The 18,999-nt window shown below is 35.8% G+C and overlaps 1 protein-coding gene across 1 annotated transcript in view; it reads left to right on the top strand.

The window, feature by feature from the left end:
• Window positions 1-18,999, top strand: part of E2F7 (E2F transcription factor 7) — a 50,212-nt gene that overhangs the window by 19,450 nt on the left and 11,763 nt on the right. The window contains exons 5-10 of the mRNA XM_052001394.1: window positions 5,924-6,211; window positions 8,406-8,564; window positions 11,870-12,007; window positions 15,627-15,812; window positions 16,210-16,282; window positions 17,347-17,842. Coding sequence (XP_051857354.1) covers window positions 5,924-6,211; window positions 8,406-8,564; window positions 11,870-12,007; window positions 15,627-15,812; window positions 16,210-16,282; window positions 17,347-17,842 — 1,340 coding nt within the window. The remainder of the gene's footprint in view (window positions 1-5,923; window positions 6,212-8,405; window positions 8,565-11,869; window positions 12,008-15,626; window positions 15,813-16,209; window positions 16,283-17,346; window positions 17,843-18,999) is intronic.

Here is an 18,999-nt window from a genome sequence, read left to right as displayed (position 1 = left end):
ATTTAGCAGACTCAATCAATTCTCATTCTATGAATTGTATTTTCAATTGAATTCAGTTCAACAAGCATTAATTAGGATCTGCCCTGTGCTTGGCAAAGACAAAAAATGAAATTGTCCTGCACTCAAATAGGTTATTGTGAATAAATATGAAATAAAGGAGTTTCAAGTTAGGGAATAGATAAACTGCTAACAACTAAAAATTAAGAAAGGTTTCTGATAGTATGTGATCATTCAGATCAGTTTTGAAAGTCTTTTCATCTTTTCCTGGTTTTTGTTGTTTAAGCTGATTAAATTTTTCTAGGATAATCTATTCCATATAAAGATTTTTGGGATTGCAGAAACTATTAGGTAATGACAATGTGAGACAATTAATTTTAAGTTCTATTGATGACATTTCCCAGAACTAGAACTAGCAGGAGAAAACAACATGCACCAATAACTGGCTTTAAGAATGGACCACTGTCAAGACTGGAAATATCCTGTTAGGAGTAAGGATTAAGAAAAGAAGGTTCTTGGATTTATAAAGCTAAAGGGAACTCTAGCCATCTAGGTTATATAGGACCAGAAGTAAAATACTTATATATTCTACTAAGAAAATGGAGCCACTATAGGGATCCATTGTAGTTTCCTGTCATTGCCTGTCTCACTCGGAGCTCCCACTTAGATCTGACTCCAGAGCTGCTGGTGTAATTGAAACTGATGCTTGAGAACAGATGACATATCTCTCCAGATCAGCAAGGTTGTCATGATTTACAAAAGAGCCTCAGAGATGGGGAAGCCAGGTAGGCCTGTAAGTCCCAGTCTGTTAGAGCACTGTGCCCAAAGTACAGGTAGTAGAGTAGTGACTAGGTGGTATATTGTGACTATTCTAGTAGCCCCTTCAACATTAATCAAACCCTTGGCAGCAGGACCAAATAATAGCCATGAGTTGGTAATGCTTTACGCTTTACAAAAAAAGCCCTTCACTTCATAGTAACCCTATGAGTACAAATATCTTCGTTTTACAGACATAGACACTGAAGAAGTTAAGTATCTGAATCATTCATGGTTATATCAAAATCTGGTTTTAAGTCCAAATCCCCTGATTCCATCTCATTCCAGTTGAGGGCTTTTAGGATTAATTAGAGTGTGGACAATGGAGGGTATAAATGGAGACCCCAATTTTTAACTAGATTTGGGTTCAGATCCTAGCTCTGCTATTCAATACTTGTTTGACTCTGAACAAATCACTTAAAACTTTTAGAATTGAATTTTTTTATCTGTAAAATCTGAATTAATGATAGCATAAACCAAATCAGTGGAATAAGCATTATTTTCCTGAGATTTTAATGTAACAGATTTGAGATGAAAATGATTGGTGAGAAAATGAAAGAATAAGATTTTTCTTTGACTAACATTAAAACACGGAGAGAGAGACAGAGAGAGCATGCAAAGGCGATATAATCAATCTGTTGGGGTGAGGGAGGTTCTTAAAAAGCTTTACCAGTGACTAATGGGAGTTTGAGGAGGGTAATGATGTCTAAATCCTCGATGATGTCATAACCAGGATTAGAAGGATTACTTGGATCCAAAAGAAAATGCTAGTTGGCTACCAGGAGCTGGCTACTTTCTGACTACCCCTTTCTCTAAAGTGGACAAAAACAGAAGGATGGGTAGCTAGTTGATCTTTGAAATTGAACTTTTCATAAAATAGCAAGCAGATATTTAAAATTATTCCTGCTTGGTAAAATTGCTGGATATAAACAGAATATTTCAGGACTTCTTTTCACACAGTAATCTAGCAGTTCCCATTTTTCAGCCTTATATTATTTTCAAGCTTGAAGTATTTATCCTTTTGTTATCTGGACCCTTTAGATACTCTAAAGCCTATGGAGACCCCCTCCCAAAATAATGTTTTTAACTCCTTAAAATAAATTATATGAAATTACAAAGGAAATCAATCCTATTTTAATGAAATTATCAGAATATTAAGAAAACAAGTTCATAAACCCAAATTAGGAACTTTCCCACAGTTGTAGTTAATTAGTAACAGAGCTAGATTCATAAGCTGTCTCCTAAATCTATATGTGGTGTTTGATCTTTAGAAATATAAAGGACCAGTTACTGGATTTGGAATCAGGAAAAACTGAGTTGAAATACCAATTTATATACTTAATAGTTTTCTGATTCTGGATAAATTGCTTAATCTCTCTGCCTCAGTTTTCTCATTTGTGGAATGAGGGAGATTTAACTAGATGATTCCTTCCAGTTCTAAAACTTTTTTCTAGACCAGTTTCCCACTTAATACAGGATTTCTTTCTGTAACATCCCTAATAGGAGGCCAGATTTTTGTCTTCATTTTTTCAGCTTACTGAAAACTTAGGCGTTTAATTGAATGTATAACAAATGTGTGACAAAGGAATTTTCTCTGTGTACCATCACTGACTTTGCCAGAGGAGATCATTTCTGTTCTCTGGTACTCTCTGAGCAAAGTATATAATCTAATCTAAATTAACAAGAATTTATTAAGTTCTTACTGTGGGCCAACCACTAGGGATATAAAGAAAGGGGAAAACACAGTCCCTGCCCTCCAAAAGGCAAGAAAACCTACCTGTGATTGGTTATTACTATTACAATAATCTAGGTATGAGGTGATAAGGGTTTGCACTAAGGTGGCAGCTATCTAAATCTTATTTTCAAAGTAAATATACGAAAACATTGGAATGGCTTATTCTAGACATATGGTCTGATCAACCTTCATACCAGGGATATTCTATTGTAGGCTGTGACAATTTTTGGAAAGAAAAATCTCCCATTAGGTTCATCAACCAGAACCTTAGAATTGAACTCTCAGTTCTTTTGAGTGCATGTGACCAGAAAATAACCTTGTAGCAACCAACATTTTTGTTGCACAGTTTGTTTGATTAAAAGTGTATCTCCCATGATAGAGTTTTGAAGGGCAACCCTTCTCTATTAATTTTAGTCCATCCTAGTTACACAAACTAGGCAGACAGCCAACCAGGCAGAAGGAGACCCTTTATAATTGCTATGGTTTTCTGAGAGATGTCAGAATTCTTTTGTCAGGGATACTTACATCAGAACAAATGGGGCAAATCAATTCAGAAAAGGTAGCTTGTTGCTAAATCAAACAATTCACATATGGGGAAGAATTCTTTCTGGATCCATTTCTACATTGGGCTCTCATCTAATCAGGTAGATTCAGTGACCATTTATTGAGATGAGATCGCCTCTGTATATTAGGGAATCCTCTGTATATATGAGATGGAATGATAAGCCAGGATTATCTCCAATACTCTACTCTTTCCTCCCCACATGTTAATTATTTTCCCAATAGCCAAGGAAACTGTCCCAAGATTTGATTGGCTTCAAGTGCTGAAAATAGATTCCTGGCAGTTTCCTAATAGGCTCAGGCCATGATAACATGTCTTCTTATTCACTTAAAATATATAAGAGCCAACTCATGATAATTCAAGGGGCTCTTCAGATTTGTTAGATTTCCCAGTGTCTTTAGAATTCCGATACCCATCCTTATGATTAGATAATATTTTCTTAAGGAGGCAAGATCCCAATGGGAGTATTGTATCTTGTAGAATCTCCTTCTGTCTTATTTCATTCAAATATCTAAGCTAAACTTCCCAGGAGCCAGCCTTAGTCTGGCCTAGACTTCATAAATGGTAACTGAAGTGAAGCATTTTTTTAAAATAAATCAATTCATTTCATTAAAATAGCTTGTCTTTTCTTAATCAAGTCAACAGAAAGGTTGGAGAATGTTAATTAAATGAAAAGAAAGTTTGGGGTACTTTAAAATTATGTAGAGTCATTTTTTTCTCAGTATATTTCTGGGTAGGAAAAATGATACATTGGAAAATCCATGAAAGTGACTAGCTGTAGGTCTGATTTAGAACTTTACTCAATATCTTTTTCCCCCCCTGAGGCAATTGGGGTTAAGTGACTTGCCCAGGGTCACACAGCTAGAAGGTGTTAAATGTCCAAACCAGATTTGACCTGAGATCCTCCTGACTTCAGGGCTGATGCTCTATCCACTGCACCACCTAGCTGCCCTCTTTATCCAATATCTTAATAGACAAATGCCCATTTTCTTAGCTCTGTGTCCCAGATCACATTCAGATCATTGAAGGCAGGGCAATTTTATAAAAGAAGAAACTGAGGGCCAGAGAAATTGTGTGATTTACCCAGTCACCTATCTAGGAAATGTCTAGTGCAGGATTCAAACCCAGATCCCCAATTCAAATCTAGCACTCTCTTAAATAAATGTCTAGTTAATTTGAGTCCCTCAGGCTACCAATGTAAAAATTGAAAACCATGAAATATTTAGCAGCCATTTATTCCATTGAGATCTTAGAAGAATTTTAAAAATGTTTCTGCATGACCCAAGTGTCAAGGAAGGAAGCTATTTGAAGTAATTCTTGTAATTTTGGGGGAAAAAAAGAGGGTCCAAACTATGATTTCATAGATATAGAAGTCTTCCTCTTCTAAAGTAGTTTAGCACCTGTACTTAGCAACTTAAAGTCTTTGAAAATTTCCTGAATTACTGAGAGGTGTACTTGACACATGCTGTTGTTGTTCTGACTGAAGCCAGTTCTCAATTACTAGGCATAGGTATTTTGTAGTTGACATTCTTGGCTGTAGATTAAAAAATGAGTCAGACATTTCAATCCAGCAGGTACTTTTTGGTACCTTCTATGTATAAGGCACTGTAATGGGATACTGTGGCCAAAAAATGCAAATTTGGTAATCCTTGCCTTCAGGAAGCTTATAGTTTACCAGGGGAGAGAAGCCATGTACATGATTAACTATAAAATAAAGTACTTGACACGAAAATTGTTGTATACTGGACAGAGGACTGATCTAAGATCAACTACTCCCTCTGATCAGCTGAGTGACAGTGGGCCAATTGCTTAATCCCTCAGTAGCCCCAAGCAACTCCCTAAGATTATAGTTATAGATAAGCGGCAAATATGCATTGGTGGAGAGACTTTCCACACTACAGATGAAGTGAAATGGCTGATCTTATGAGATAACATTTATTAAACACTTCAGTGTCTGCCACATAATAGGTACTTAATAAATGCTTGTTCTCTCCCTTTCCTTCCCCCCATTCAAAAAAAATATATCATTTTACTGAATATACACAAAAGACAATGGATAAATCACTAAATGTTGTTAAATTTTATGTACTTCAGAACTTTTAGAGAACTTCAATGGAGTATTTATTACATACCTACTATATGTTTGATTCTGGGGACACAAATACAAATAATGAAATAACCCTTATTTTCAAAGAACTTACATTCTAACAAGCTACTTTTTCGAGTCCTATTTAAAAAGTCTTTCTACCATTTATACATCACAGATAAAATAATCAGCCTGTCTTTATTGAAGTTCTGCTCTTTGCCAAACGCTGTACTGGGTGACAAAAACAAGTATGAAATAGACCTTGCCCTCAAAGAGTTAACAGTTTAGCCCGGGGAGGTGCCATGTGTATACACACATACAATGTATGTATTGTTTATATATAAAGCATAAGATGTTATATCTTTATATACACACACTTTTGCATATTATACATATGTACATAAGAGATATGAGATGATTGGGGGAGAGAAAAGATTTCATGGAGAAAGTATCACAGAAGCTAGCCTTTGAAAGAAGCTAGAGCCATTATTGAATTGTCTAGATTTTATCCATAACATCTCTAAATCTTGCTAGTAAGGATCATCTCAAGAAATAAGAAAAATAATTCATTTCCATCAAACAGTGATTTAGCCACCATTTGTAGGATTCTGCTCTAGAAACTTTAAAACCTGATGTAGGTTGGATCTGTCATCCAGACAGATTTGGACTTTGAAGTGTGTGTTTGATGTCATGGCAGCTTTGGTGCTGTTTTTTTTTCTTCCAATAGGGGTGGAACGGAGGCGTATCTATGACATTGTGAATGTTTTGGAGTCCCTGCATATGGTTAGTCGAGTAGCCAAAAATCAGTATGGCTGGCATGGACGGCATGGCCTCCAGAAAACCTTGAAGAACCTCCAGAGACTAGGAGAGGAACAGAAATATGAAGAACAGATGGCTTATTTTCACCAAAAGGAACTTGACCTCATGGAGTATAAATTTGGAGAGCGTAAAAAGGAGGGTTTCCTAGAGCAAGACCAACAGTTATTGGATTTCTCTGAGTCAGATTGTATCTCTGGTGAGTTTGCTGACCATGTAAGTAACAGAGAGAGCTGTGTTTCTCCTAAGACTTTCAATGCTAGGGTGAAAGATGCCAAATCTGCAGCTTTTGCGATTTCTTCTAATTCCCTATCTTTTGTCCCAAAATTCTATCCAATAAAATCTAACAGGCATTTATCACATATGGAATAATAGAGGTAGAGGTATTGATATAGGGATCTATCAGATGAGGAAACTCTTTTCACCAATACAAGTTGGTACCTTCTTTTTAACTTAAAAAGTTCCCTAGATCCCTGAAAGGCTGGTGATTTATCTAGGAGATGGTACTTTAAGGTTTGTAGACCTTACATTCTAACAAGCTACTTTACTTGTTACAATTATTTCTTATTGGATCCTCACAACAATTTTCAGTTTGATTCAGTACACGTTTATTAAGCATCTACTATGTGCCAGGCTATTCCTTTGGGCAAGTACTGCTGTTATCCCCTTTTTACGGATGAAGAAACTGAGGCAAACAAGTTAAATGACTTGCCCAGGATCACACAGCTATTGTGTATCCAAGGTATGTTTGAACTCTGGTCTTTCTAACTCTGAGTCCAGTACTCTGTCCAGGTAATGGACAATTCAAAGACAAAAAGGGAAATGATCTGTGACTAGCACAATGCTTTGCTTATAATAGATAATTAATGTATTTTCTTAAGCTTTCACGGAGACTTCTAAACTTTAGTGGTTTGTTTCTGATGTTAAACCAATATTTCAGTACACCTTCTTATTAATTTTGGTCTTTTTTTGTTGTTTTTTTGTTTAGTTGTATTTGTTTTTTTTTTTTTTTTTTTTGGTCCAGAGCCATGGTAAATAATTCAAATTGGCAAATTCTTAGAGAGTTTGCCTGAGGTACTTAGTATCTAAGAGATCTGCCCAGGGTCACAATTAGTAAGTATCCGAGATGGGATTTGAACTCAGGTCTTCCTGACCCTAAGCTCACCACTTTCATACATTCTCCATATACAACACTTGGCTTTGCCATCTTTGGTTTATTCTTTTTAAAAAATCAGTACCACACACATACAAAACAGCCTTGCTACTTTTGAGTTTTGTTTTTTTAAAAATGGCCTTCCTTTGTTGGCTACTTGAAAGTACATTTCAGAAACGTTTTCCAATGCTTAAGTATTTCGATGCCATCTTCAGTTTACAGGAGTTGATACAAACTTAAATCAACAGAAACAAGAGGACACTATAACTAACACAGTAGCCACAGTAATGGAAATACAAACTGTTAAAGGCTTTGGCATTCGAGGCCAATTCAGTAACACTTGCAGTTAAGAAAACTGAGATTCACATCATCCCCATAAGAGACCTACCTGGCTGTGTAACTGTGGATAAGTCACTGAAGCACACTCTGTCTCTCAGCTATTCATCTGTAAAATGGGGGCTCCAGAGATCAAATGGCTTCAATGTCCTTTCTAGCAAAAGAGGTGGAGTGGACCACAGGTGCACAATGAGACATGTATGCTCAAACTTGGTCAATATGTTGGTTTCTTTTATATAACTGTACTTCTGTGTCACATAAAAGGACATTATTGAACAGGATGGAAGTTAATGGGAAATGAGTTTTGTTTAAACAAAACAAAAACCAAAAAAACCCTGTGTGTAAAACAATGCCTTTGTCTCATTTATATCCTTAGGACCTAGCACAGTGCCTGGCACCAAATAGGTGCTTAATAAATTATTCATTGAATTGAAAAGACAAAGTAATTGCCCCCAGAACCAGTTTTAAGATGCCCAGGATAATAATTGTTTTGTAATTATGGTCATACCTCATCCTATGGATCAAATTGTATTCCTACCCCAACGCATGGTGCGATGGATAGAAAGGCAACCTTGAAGTCAAAATCTGTGACTCTGGCTTTCAACATAATCCCATTCCTATTTAAATGGGAAATTGTCAGGAAAGATCCTACTAGTGTGAAGTGACAGAAGATCTCTAAGCCTCCTGGGTGATACCCCAGATAACTCTTTTAGGATTATAAGTTGCAGAACAGGTGCTTGTCCACAAAAGTAGAGCGAATTCCCTATTTTAACGAAATTGCAGAAAAAAAACAGACTCTCAAAGGCATGGTCCTTTTTCTCCAAGCTCATTTTCAGTACTGCCCTTCGAATGGCTTTGCTCTGATGAGGGGTGCCTTTTGACTTGTATTCTCTTCTCTTTGTAGCATCTGCAAACAGCAGGAAAGACAAATCTTTGCGAATTATGAGCCAGAAGTTTGTCATGCTGTTCCTTGTCTCCAAGACTAAGATAGTCACCTTAGATGTCGCTGCCAAGATACTGATAGAAGAAAGCCAGGATGTGGCTGACCATAGCAAGTTTAAAAGTAAGAATCCGACCAGACAGCGTCTGGTGCCAGGTGAATAACTCGATGTGGTTTTCTCCTAATTGATTTCTTAGAACAGGTGATTGTAATTTTAGACAATCGAATGGAAAAATTCTTTAGTCCCACCCAATTCCTTGTTCTACTTTTGACAAAGCAAGTCTAGAAAAATAGAAGGCTAGAGTGAATAGAAATAGCAGGGCCAGGAACAGAGCTCACATCCCCTTTTCTTCTCCATCAGTTCAGATGAAGTCACTGAAATAGCTAAGTGGTATGGTGGATAGAGAAGGAACTTGGAATCATGAAGTTCTCAGACATGTCTTGGCTATATAATTGTGGACATCCTTTCCTATCAAAGGGGAATCATAATCCCACTGATCTTACACAGTTGTTGCAAGGATCCAGGGATCTTACACATGCAGAGCTCTCTGCACTTTAAGGCACTCTGTAGAGCCCTTGTTTGGGATTATAAAGCTTCCCAATCTCTGTGGCAACCTAATTGATCACTAATGCACTTCTTCCTCCCTGGCCACAAGAAGGGCCTTGCAAGTGAACCACACAACTGAAATACAAGATTCTTCTTGCAGGGGCCAGTGGAAAGGGAAGGACAATTCTGGTCCTGCAAATGCCAATCTATAAAGACGAGTGTTCTGCTTATGTGGTTTCATCTGAGATTAAGTGTCTGGGTTCTCTTCTTTTTCTCCTACCTTCTGCATATTCTTGTGAAAGATAGAAATATAAGACATTGGCAGTAATGTTTTGGCTAATGAGGATTTGAGCAGATAATTTTAATTGTTATATTGTTGTAAAGATGATGATGATAGTAATATCTTATATAGCACTTTTCTTGTTATAAATTTTATTATAATCATGATGATAGTGCCAATAATGATATCATTTATATAGCACTTTATATGTTATAATTATTATAATGATGATGACAATATCATTTCTGTAACACTTTACATGTGTTATGATAATTATGATGATAATGATAGTGATAATTTGATGTATTTTACATGTTAGAATAATTATAATGGTGATAATGACAATTAAATCATTAATGTCGCACTTTACATATGTTGTGAAAATCATGATGATGATAATAATGATATAGTTTATATAGCACTTCATATATTAGAATAATAGTGATGATGGTAATGACGGTAGAAATAGCATTTTTGTAGCACTTTAAATGTCATAATTATGATGATGGCTGTGATAATCCTTTATGTAGCACTTTATATATGTTAAAATAATTATAATAATGACAGTAAAAATATCATTTATGTAGCACTTTATGTATGTTACAATAATTATGGTGATGACAGTAATGTCATTTTTGTAGCACTTTACATATATGTTAGAATAATTATGATGATGACAATAATGTCATTTATGTAGCACTTTATATATGTTACAATAATTATGATGACAATATCGTTTATGTAGCACTTTACATATGTTATCTCATTTGATCCTCACAAAACCCCTGGGAAGTATCTGTTCTCATAATTTCCCTTTCTCACAATTTTATAGATAACCTCAGAAACTGACACTGAGAGGTTATTCCATGGCCAGCAAATGTCTAAGTGTTTGAACTCAGGTTTTCATAACTTAGAGACCAATACTCTTTCCATTATACCCATAATGTTACTTTACTGTCCCATATTACCTACTTAGGACATGGCATCTTGACAATGAAGTTTGCAGGGTATTCCTTATTTAGACTTGAAGGCAGGGGCCGGCTTTTATTTCTTCTCTGTATCCTAGATATCAGTACCTATCACTTAGCAAGCATTTAATAAATATTTTTAATCATTTGATTAAATCATATGGTTTAATCATATGAAATAGGTTGTAGGTAATAGGTTTGGAACTGGAAGGTACTTAAAGGCCCTTTGTTCCAAACCCATTGTTTAATAGGTGAAGAAATAGGCCCAGAAGTGTAGGACTTCTTGTTCATGGTTACACAAGTATTAAGTGGCTCAGCCTGCATTCAAATCCTAGTCTTCTGACTCTATGCTTAGCATTTCCCAGTACATTAGTCTGATCCTGTAAATAAAGATGGTACCAATGATCTCATTGAAACCATGAGTTTGGTTTGTCCAGCTACTTTCCTTTGATATAGCATCTAGTTTTTAGAGCATCTTTGCAACTACCTTTTGTAAGGGAAGAAAATACTTAAAGCTCATGGTTGATGCTTTCAGACAATGATAGAAAAATCCCTTTCACTCTATCTTGGGATAGAGTAATTGGGAGTAAGTGACTTGCCCAGGGTCACACAGTTAGGAAGTGTTAAGTGTCTGAAACCAGATTTGAACTCAGGTCCTCCTGACTTCAAGTGCTCTATCCACTGCGCCACCTAGCTGCCTCTCTATCTTCTGTCTTGAAGGAGAATGGAATAACTAACTGTGTAATCACTTTTTCATTTAGATGGAGTTTTTCCTAGAAATCAACAACTGCCTAAGAAGACCCCATCACAACCTTATTTATCCTCCCAATTTTTGTGTTTTCTGCTCTGAGCTGAATATAACTTCCTGAAATTTTCTCTGGCAATTAAGTTTTTTATTCTCTTTCTAGAAACATGGGAGATTTGAGGAAATACTTTGTCTCACTGAGTAGTGTCAGGCCCTAGAAATCTATGATCTTGTGATTTGAGTTCTAACTCTGGTTTTGTCACTTCCTCAATTGAAAGTATTGGATTAAGTAGTCTCCAAGGTCCCATTCAACTGCAGGTCTATATACCTCTGATCCAAATTCCAGGCATTTTATATGAAGAAGCCCCCATCCAAGTCTAATTGCAAATCATAGCAGTTCCTCAGTGACCATAATTCTTGAAAGCATTCTGTAGGACCTTGGGGATCTCTGCCATCCCTGCTCAATAATATATATTGCTCAGAAATTCCCTTCCTCCCTGTTAAAAGAAAGCATGGGAGCTTATAGTATCTCCTTCAGAGACTATATGGCTCCCTTTTGACAGAGCCATAAATTAGGATTTCCAGTTTATCAGCACTTTCCTTAAAACATTAATTTTCCTAGTTGGTATTTTTGCTTCCTGTTGTGCCCCCCTCAACTACTCACATGCATCGTATAAAAACTAGGAAGGTATTTAAATAAAAGACATTGCAAATATCATTTACTGAGTCCCATACAATTTAATGCAAAGGAAGCTGGTGACAGAATACTCAAATCCTACTTTTCACTGTTCATATTTATATAGTGCTATAAGAAGGCCCTGAATGCAGTAGTCCTGAGGGCCCCCAGGGCCACTAGCCATATAAACATCATTGGGTTTTATCTCTCAGCAAAGGTACGGAGGCTGTATGATATTGCCAATGTTCTGACAAGCCTGGTGCTAATTAAGAAAGTCCATGTGACAGAAGAGCGAGGTCGCAAGCCAGCATTCAAGTGGATTGGTCCTGTAGATTTCAGCACAGAAAATGGTAGGTTGGGAGCATAGCTAGAGGCTTATTATATTTATTAAATAGTATTAAATTAAGTTAAACAGTATTCTTGTATTTTATAACTTGTATTTGTATTTTTCTCCCTTTACATCCAGTCATATGCAATCACTGTTAAGTTTTAGGAAAACTTGAGAACTAGATTTAAAGAAACAATGTTTTATTAATGTTTTTTCTTTTGAAATAAACTAATTCACTGACCATGTCTGACAGTAAATATCTAATTCTATACCTGTAAGTCATCACTCCTCTTCCAGGAGAAGGGATGTATTTCATCATCTGCTCTCTAGATCAAGGATTCTTAACCTATATTTGATTGGACTGAACCCCCATGTCCAGTCAATGAAGCCTGATAAATTCCTTTTCACAATAGTGTTTTAAATGCATTAAATAAAATACGTAGGACCTCAAAGAAAACAAATTGTGTTGAAATGTAATTATCAAAAAATATATATTTTTTTTTTAAGTTCACAGACCCATAATTAAGAATGAATGCTCTGGAGTCAAGATTAGTCAATTAACTTGGTTCATTTATATCACTGATATTTCTTACTCAATGACTCCCTTCTCCATTTCCCCCCTACCCCCATACATACACATTCCATTAAATTCTCTCTTATAGCAAAAAAAAGTAGAATTAGGAGAACTATCCGATGTACTGACCAGATCCACCATCTCTATACCATGAGAAAAGAGGTATTTCATCATCTGCCTTCTGGAGTCAAAATTGGTCATTGAGCTGAGTTCTAATGCCTTTTAGTGGTTTTTTTTTTTTCCTTTATATTGTAGTGGGTTTTGTGTCTTATTGTTCTCTCCAAATACACAATGTAAAAGGTCTCAATAATGGCCTCAGACACTTACTAGCTGTGTGACTCTGGGTAGTCAACCACAACTGCCTTCCTCACCCTCTATCCCCCCCCACCAAAAAAAAAAAAATAGAGGCTCAACAAATGAGGAAGAAATAAAAATCTCAGATCCCAGTATTTTTGTGTCTGGCATTGTCAGTCAATAGAATCTTAGATTTCATTTCCAAGTTCTTGTCAGATGTTTGGACATTAGTAATTGCAAAAAAAACATTGTTTTCAAATCTGATTCCAAATCCTACAAAAGCAGAATAAGCATTTCTTTTGTATTAAAGAGAACTAGAAGCTTCTAGATAAAGTGAAAATTGCATTAACTGCTATATTGTAACTGAAAATGGAAAAGATTGACATTATAAAAACTACTACCATTGAAAATCAATTTTAAAGGATACTATGTGGTATTAATCTTGCCACAGTATAAAATGTAAGAACACAATCTTGAACTTAAGTTGTTATGTAAGATTTCAAGGCCTGACTCCCATTACAATTGATACTATAGACAATGATTTTTCTGCTCAGAAAAATGCACATTGTTTGCAGATTTGGATTGTTTTCTTTATTTCTTTTTAGTAGTTCAGCTAATTTTGATGCTAACATATAATCAATCAAGTTTGTTTTTTCTTTTTATTTTAATTGTGCTTGCTTACTCATCTGTCTAAAGCAGAGATTCTTACCCTTTTGTGTATCCTGGATTCCTTGAACAGGCCAGTGAAATTATTGCACCCTTTTTCTGAATAAGTTTCTTTAAATGCATAAATAAAAATATGGAGGATTATAAAGGAAGCCAATTATATTAAAAATACATCTATCAAATTATTTTTTAAATTAAAAAAAAATCCCAGTTAAGGGAAAAGGAAGGGGAAAAGAGTATATATGTTGAGAAAAAATTAAAAATAAGATTAGATGAATAGAATAGAGCCAGGTTATGAGAGGCCTTTAAAAAGCAGCCAAGAAGTTTGAGATGAAAGTGGTAGGTAGTAGGGAGCCATAATAGGTTCAAGTAAAAAGTTATATAAAGTCAGCTTTTTAAAAAAATTGTCTTAATGATGGAATTTTCAAGTGGAAGAAGATTGAAGTAAGAAGACCAGCAAAGAGACTATATTTTAAGGCTTTCTGAAGCGGAAATATTTGAGTGAACTTTAAAGGATAAGATGGAGTTAGACTGATAGAAAAGTGAAGATGGGATGAAGTGACAGAAAAAAGAAAGGGGAGAAAAACTCATATCAATACACATTTAAGCTACCCATTTTTTCTTAAATCTAGTCTGTATAAACCTAAGAATGATATAGTTTATTTTGGTTTTAGTGATTACCTGTTTGTTTTTTTTTTGTTTCAAAAAGATGTTATTTTATCATTATTAATATATAGCATTTTAAGGCTTGCAAAGCACTTTATAAATATTATCTCGTTTTATCCTCACAACAACTCTAGGAAGTAGGAACTTTTCTCGTACTCATTTTACAGGTGAGGAATCTAAGGCTTAAGAACTTCAGTTACTTGCCCAAGATCACAAGAGGAATTAATTGTCTGAGGCTGGATTTGAACTCAGATCTTTCCAGCTTAAGGTCCAATACTTTATTCATTGTTTCCTCTATTCAGACCAAGATAATGTATATATGTATATATGCATGCATATACATGTGGATGTGTATTTCATTTAAAGCTGAAACAAATAATATAGCAAAAAGAGTCTATGAGAAACCAATCATTCTTTGGGGGGGGCAGGGCACAAAGCAATTGAGCAAGGCACAAAAAATTTACTTGCCCAGGGTCACATAGCTAGGAAGTGTTAAGTGTCTGAGGCCATATTTGAACTCAGGTCCTCTTGACTCCAGGCTGGTGCTCTATGTATGCACTGTACCATCTAGCTGCCCCAGGAAACCAATCATTGCAATATTTTGTGAATCCCTCATCAAGTGTCTTCTCTGATTTTTAAGTTTTTTATAAAAGGATAAATTAAAATTCTCTAAAGAGAACAATTAAATTCTTTATCAAATTTACATTTTACAAGGCACAAATCATCATATTCTCTTGTATTTTGTAAATGTAAATTTTAACTAAAGTGCTATCATAGTCATGTTATAACTGTGTAGGGAAATACAGTATTTTACAAACACTGTAATTTGGGGCACCAAAGTTTTAGCAAAAGGTAATTATATTTTCCTAGACATCTGTAGCTAAATTGAAGAGTCAGAATTATATGGCTGTGGTTAAATTGAGAGTATATGCTTTTTTTTTTTTTTTTTTAAGCGAGCCAATCATACTTCCTTTCTTGTGAAAGATCATTTAGACTTGTGCTGCCTCAAGCAACATAAAAGGAAACTGAGACTCAGAGAGATTTAGCAGTTGGCCCCACACAAGTAAGGAACCTCAGGGATGGAACATAAATGACCTATCTGCTGATTGCAGAGCTCATACTGAAAGGTCATATTTTGTCTTGGGAAGCTCCTCATCAGTCTAAGTTGCTAAGCAGAGATTAGGTAGCTATTCAGATTCATGATTAGGATGAGAGTTAATATATGTCCATGTGTACATACACACACACACACACACACATGTTTATATATGTATATATGCATACATACAATACTTATACATTTGTATGTTTGTGAGCACACTCAGGTTTGTGTGTATGTTCAGCAAATTCCTATACTTGTTCTATTTTTTGATATCTGGTTTTGTTTGATTTAAGCTTTGTTGCTCTAATTGCAATGTTCTAAATTCATTCCTTTATGTAGGTGAACAACTAGTAGATGTTTCAACATCTGCTCTACCAGAATTGAAAACAGAACCACTCTCCCCTTTTCAGCCCTGTGAGAAGCAGAGACTTGCCCATCATAGCTCTTTCAATGTGATTCCCTCTTCAGATGGGATCAAAAGGAAAGTGAGCTCAGAACCTAACAGCCTTCACCGAGGAGAACAAGGTAGTCGTCTGGGAAGACCACACTAACTATAGTGTCTGACACATAATAAATGCTTAATAATGTTTATTAATATACAGTCTGGTAAATAACAATAATAGCCATTTTCCTTTCCTGCAAAAGTCTTTCTCTGCTGCTTTATCGTGGCTTGAAAGTGATAGCAGGTTCATAATAGTTATACCAGTAGTGGGGAAATATTCAGCCACCTACCATCAAGGTGGGGGTGGATTCAATGGCCTCTGAGGCCTCTGTCCCTTCCAGTTCTAGAGAACACAGTGCTCCTGTGACATAATTTGAGACTATCATCATCAATGAATGTGGATTTTTGTTGTGACTCATCAACATTGTATAAGAAGCCTTTTTCCATTCTTAATAATAAGCCTTCTACTTTGCTTTGCAGGTTCAGATGAATATTGCCCAAAAATAGTCAGCCTGACAGCTACTTGCAGGGAGAAGATAGATGAAGATTCACAGTAAGTGGTTTTGAAAATGTGTTTTCCACTGTAGCTTTTTTTTAAATCAGGTAGACCTGAGTTCAAATTCTGCCTCTGTCACTCAATAACTCTCTGACCATCAGCAAATCATTAAATGTTTTAGATTCTCAATGTCCTGATGTATAAAATGGGAATAGTAATACCTAAACTTGTGAGGTTCCAGTAAGGTCATATTTTCAAAACACTATGAAAACTTCAAATCACTCTATAAATGCCAATTATTATTTTGGTGTAGACCTGGGATGTCCTTACAGAGAGAGCCTTCTGAACCTAGCTTATAGGATCATATATTTGGAGGTCACCATTTTACATGTGAAGAGACAGACCCAGAGACATTAAGTAAACTTGCCCACAGTCACACAGTGGTAAAGTCTGAATTCAAACAGAGAACCCCAGTTGCCAAATCTAGTTTCTATCTTACCATGTCCACTCAATTCTGGACCATATTCCCTGCCCTTGTGTCTCCAATCCAAAAGGCAAGCAGAATTAAGTGACTTGCTCAGGGTCATACATCTACTAAGCATCTGAAGTCAAATTTGAACTCAGAAAGTTGAGTCTTCTGACGTTAGGCCCAGCACTATCCATTGCTCCACCTAGCTGCCTACTTTTCACATTAGCCTGAACAAAACTTCAAGATACATCATTAAAGACACTTTTCTTCAAATATAAGGCATTGTGTTATTGAAGATAAAATCAGTGTTTAAATTATTTTTCTTTATTTTAGGAAGAAGTTCTTAATGTAGGGTCCAATGAAGCTTAAGGACCCCTTCTTTGAATCATGTTTTTAAAATGTACAAAATAAAGTACAGAGTAAATTAATTATATTGAAACATAGTTATCAAAAATGTTAATTAAATTTATTTTCAAAAATGATAAATTATCATTCCCCAAAAAAATTGCCATCTAAAATTTAATTTCTTTTTGGAATTTTCATGCACTGGGGGCATGTCATAGCTAGGTCATTATACTCTATAAGAGCAAGAACTCTTCAATTAACTTTACCTGTATGTACATTAAAATAATCATTTTCCTCTCTATTTCAGGAATCAGGGATGTATCAGTAAAAAGATGATACACTCATCAGAGAAGCTTGACCCTGTTCCACCTTTCCCAGTTCATCCTCAGGACTCAGAGTATTGCTTTCACCCATTATCCCACCAAGTATTTTCTGTTACCCCAGCAGACCTGACATCAATTCATCTGCAGAATGGTCTTGATGGACACATGACATTCACACCCACTCCCACAACCTCCAAAACAGAGAGCTTGAAGCCCACTGTGCTTCCCAATCAACCTTTGATCTATGTTCCCTCTGCTTCTTTCTTTATGCTATATGGAAACTTCCAGGAAGGCCACTCCAAACCTGAAAAGGGCCATGAAATGCTTGAAGTGGCACAAGCCGCCTCCTGCTCCACAGAACTGTCAGCTCTGCCCCTTGCAAGCTCTTATAAGCGCAGGCCTCAGGCAACTCACGAGCCAGTTGCCAAGAGACAGAGCTTGGAGATTGAGGATGGCCCACTCTCCTTGGTCTTGCCCAAGGTAAAGGGGTTGGGGGGAGGTGGTGCCTATTTGCATCTGTTTAACCCAGAAGATTTTTTTTTTTAACAGCCAAAGAAATCAGTAACTTACTGCTTTACTTTGGAAAAGAAATGAGGAGACACAGAAGGGAGGAAAGGAATCATTAGTCATATCACCCTTTAAATTATTACATATCTCTATTATAATTGAAGCTTAAAAATACTTTCTTAAAATTCTGTTTTTAGAAAACTCCTTTCCTAAAAACTAGTTTGGTCCTATGTAACCCTCTATTTAAAAAGCTACCAGAGTGTTCTTCTTAAGAAATATCTTTAAAGAAATCTTGACACTGGCTTTATGTATTTGTAAAAGGGATTCAGTTTATTCTGCTGGTACTTACTAGACAGAGCCAACAGCAAAAAGTTACAAAGTAGCCAATTTAGGCTTGAGATGAGGCGGAACTCCCCAATACTGAGAGCAGCCTCAGAAGGGATGGGCTCTCCCTCTTGGAAGAAGCTTCAAGAAACTACACGATACCTAATCATTTGTAGGAGTGGTTTATTTTAATATAAGCATCCATTGATGCTTGTCTGTGATTCTGTGAAATTGGATTTTGAATATTTGAAAAGAGAACTCTTGATTCATCTTTTTTTACTCTACCAAAAATAAGAAATGAAAGATTTTGGAAATTGCAAAGTGATATTCAAGGATTAGATATCAGTCACTCCAGAGGCATTTATTATGTACTGTGTGCTAAGCACTCAAGCACTGCTAATAATAAGTGCTGGGAATAATAAAGGCAAAAAAAATAGTCTCTGCTCTCAAGGAGCTCACAATATAAACTACATATACATGTGAATGTATACTTAGTGAAAAATATATATGCATGCATACATATATGTGTATGCATACACACTTTATGTGGACATACAGTCACACATATATGTATATGCATGTATTATTAATGTTTGAAAAAAAAGATTTGTGACAATATAACCATAGTTATATGATAATATTAGCATAAAAGACTATATATGTTGTTAGGATTATTTTATTATTGTCTAAAAGCAGTAAATATGGCTTAGTGGATAGAGAATTGGCCTTAGAACTAGAAGGATTGGGATTCAAGGCCCTCCTCTTAAACATACTGGCTGGGTGACTCTGGGCTTAATTTCTCTGTT

Source organism: Antechinus flavipes, chromosome 5 (assembly GCF_016432865.1).
Source record: "Antechinus flavipes isolate AdamAnt ecotype Samford, QLD, Australia chromosome 5, AdamAnt_v2, whole genome shotgun sequence".
NCBI classification, from domain to species: Eukaryota; Metazoa; Chordata; class Mammalia; order Dasyuromorphia; family Dasyuridae; genus Antechinus; species Antechinus flavipes.
This window is presented reverse-complemented; position numbering and strand designations above follow the sequence as displayed.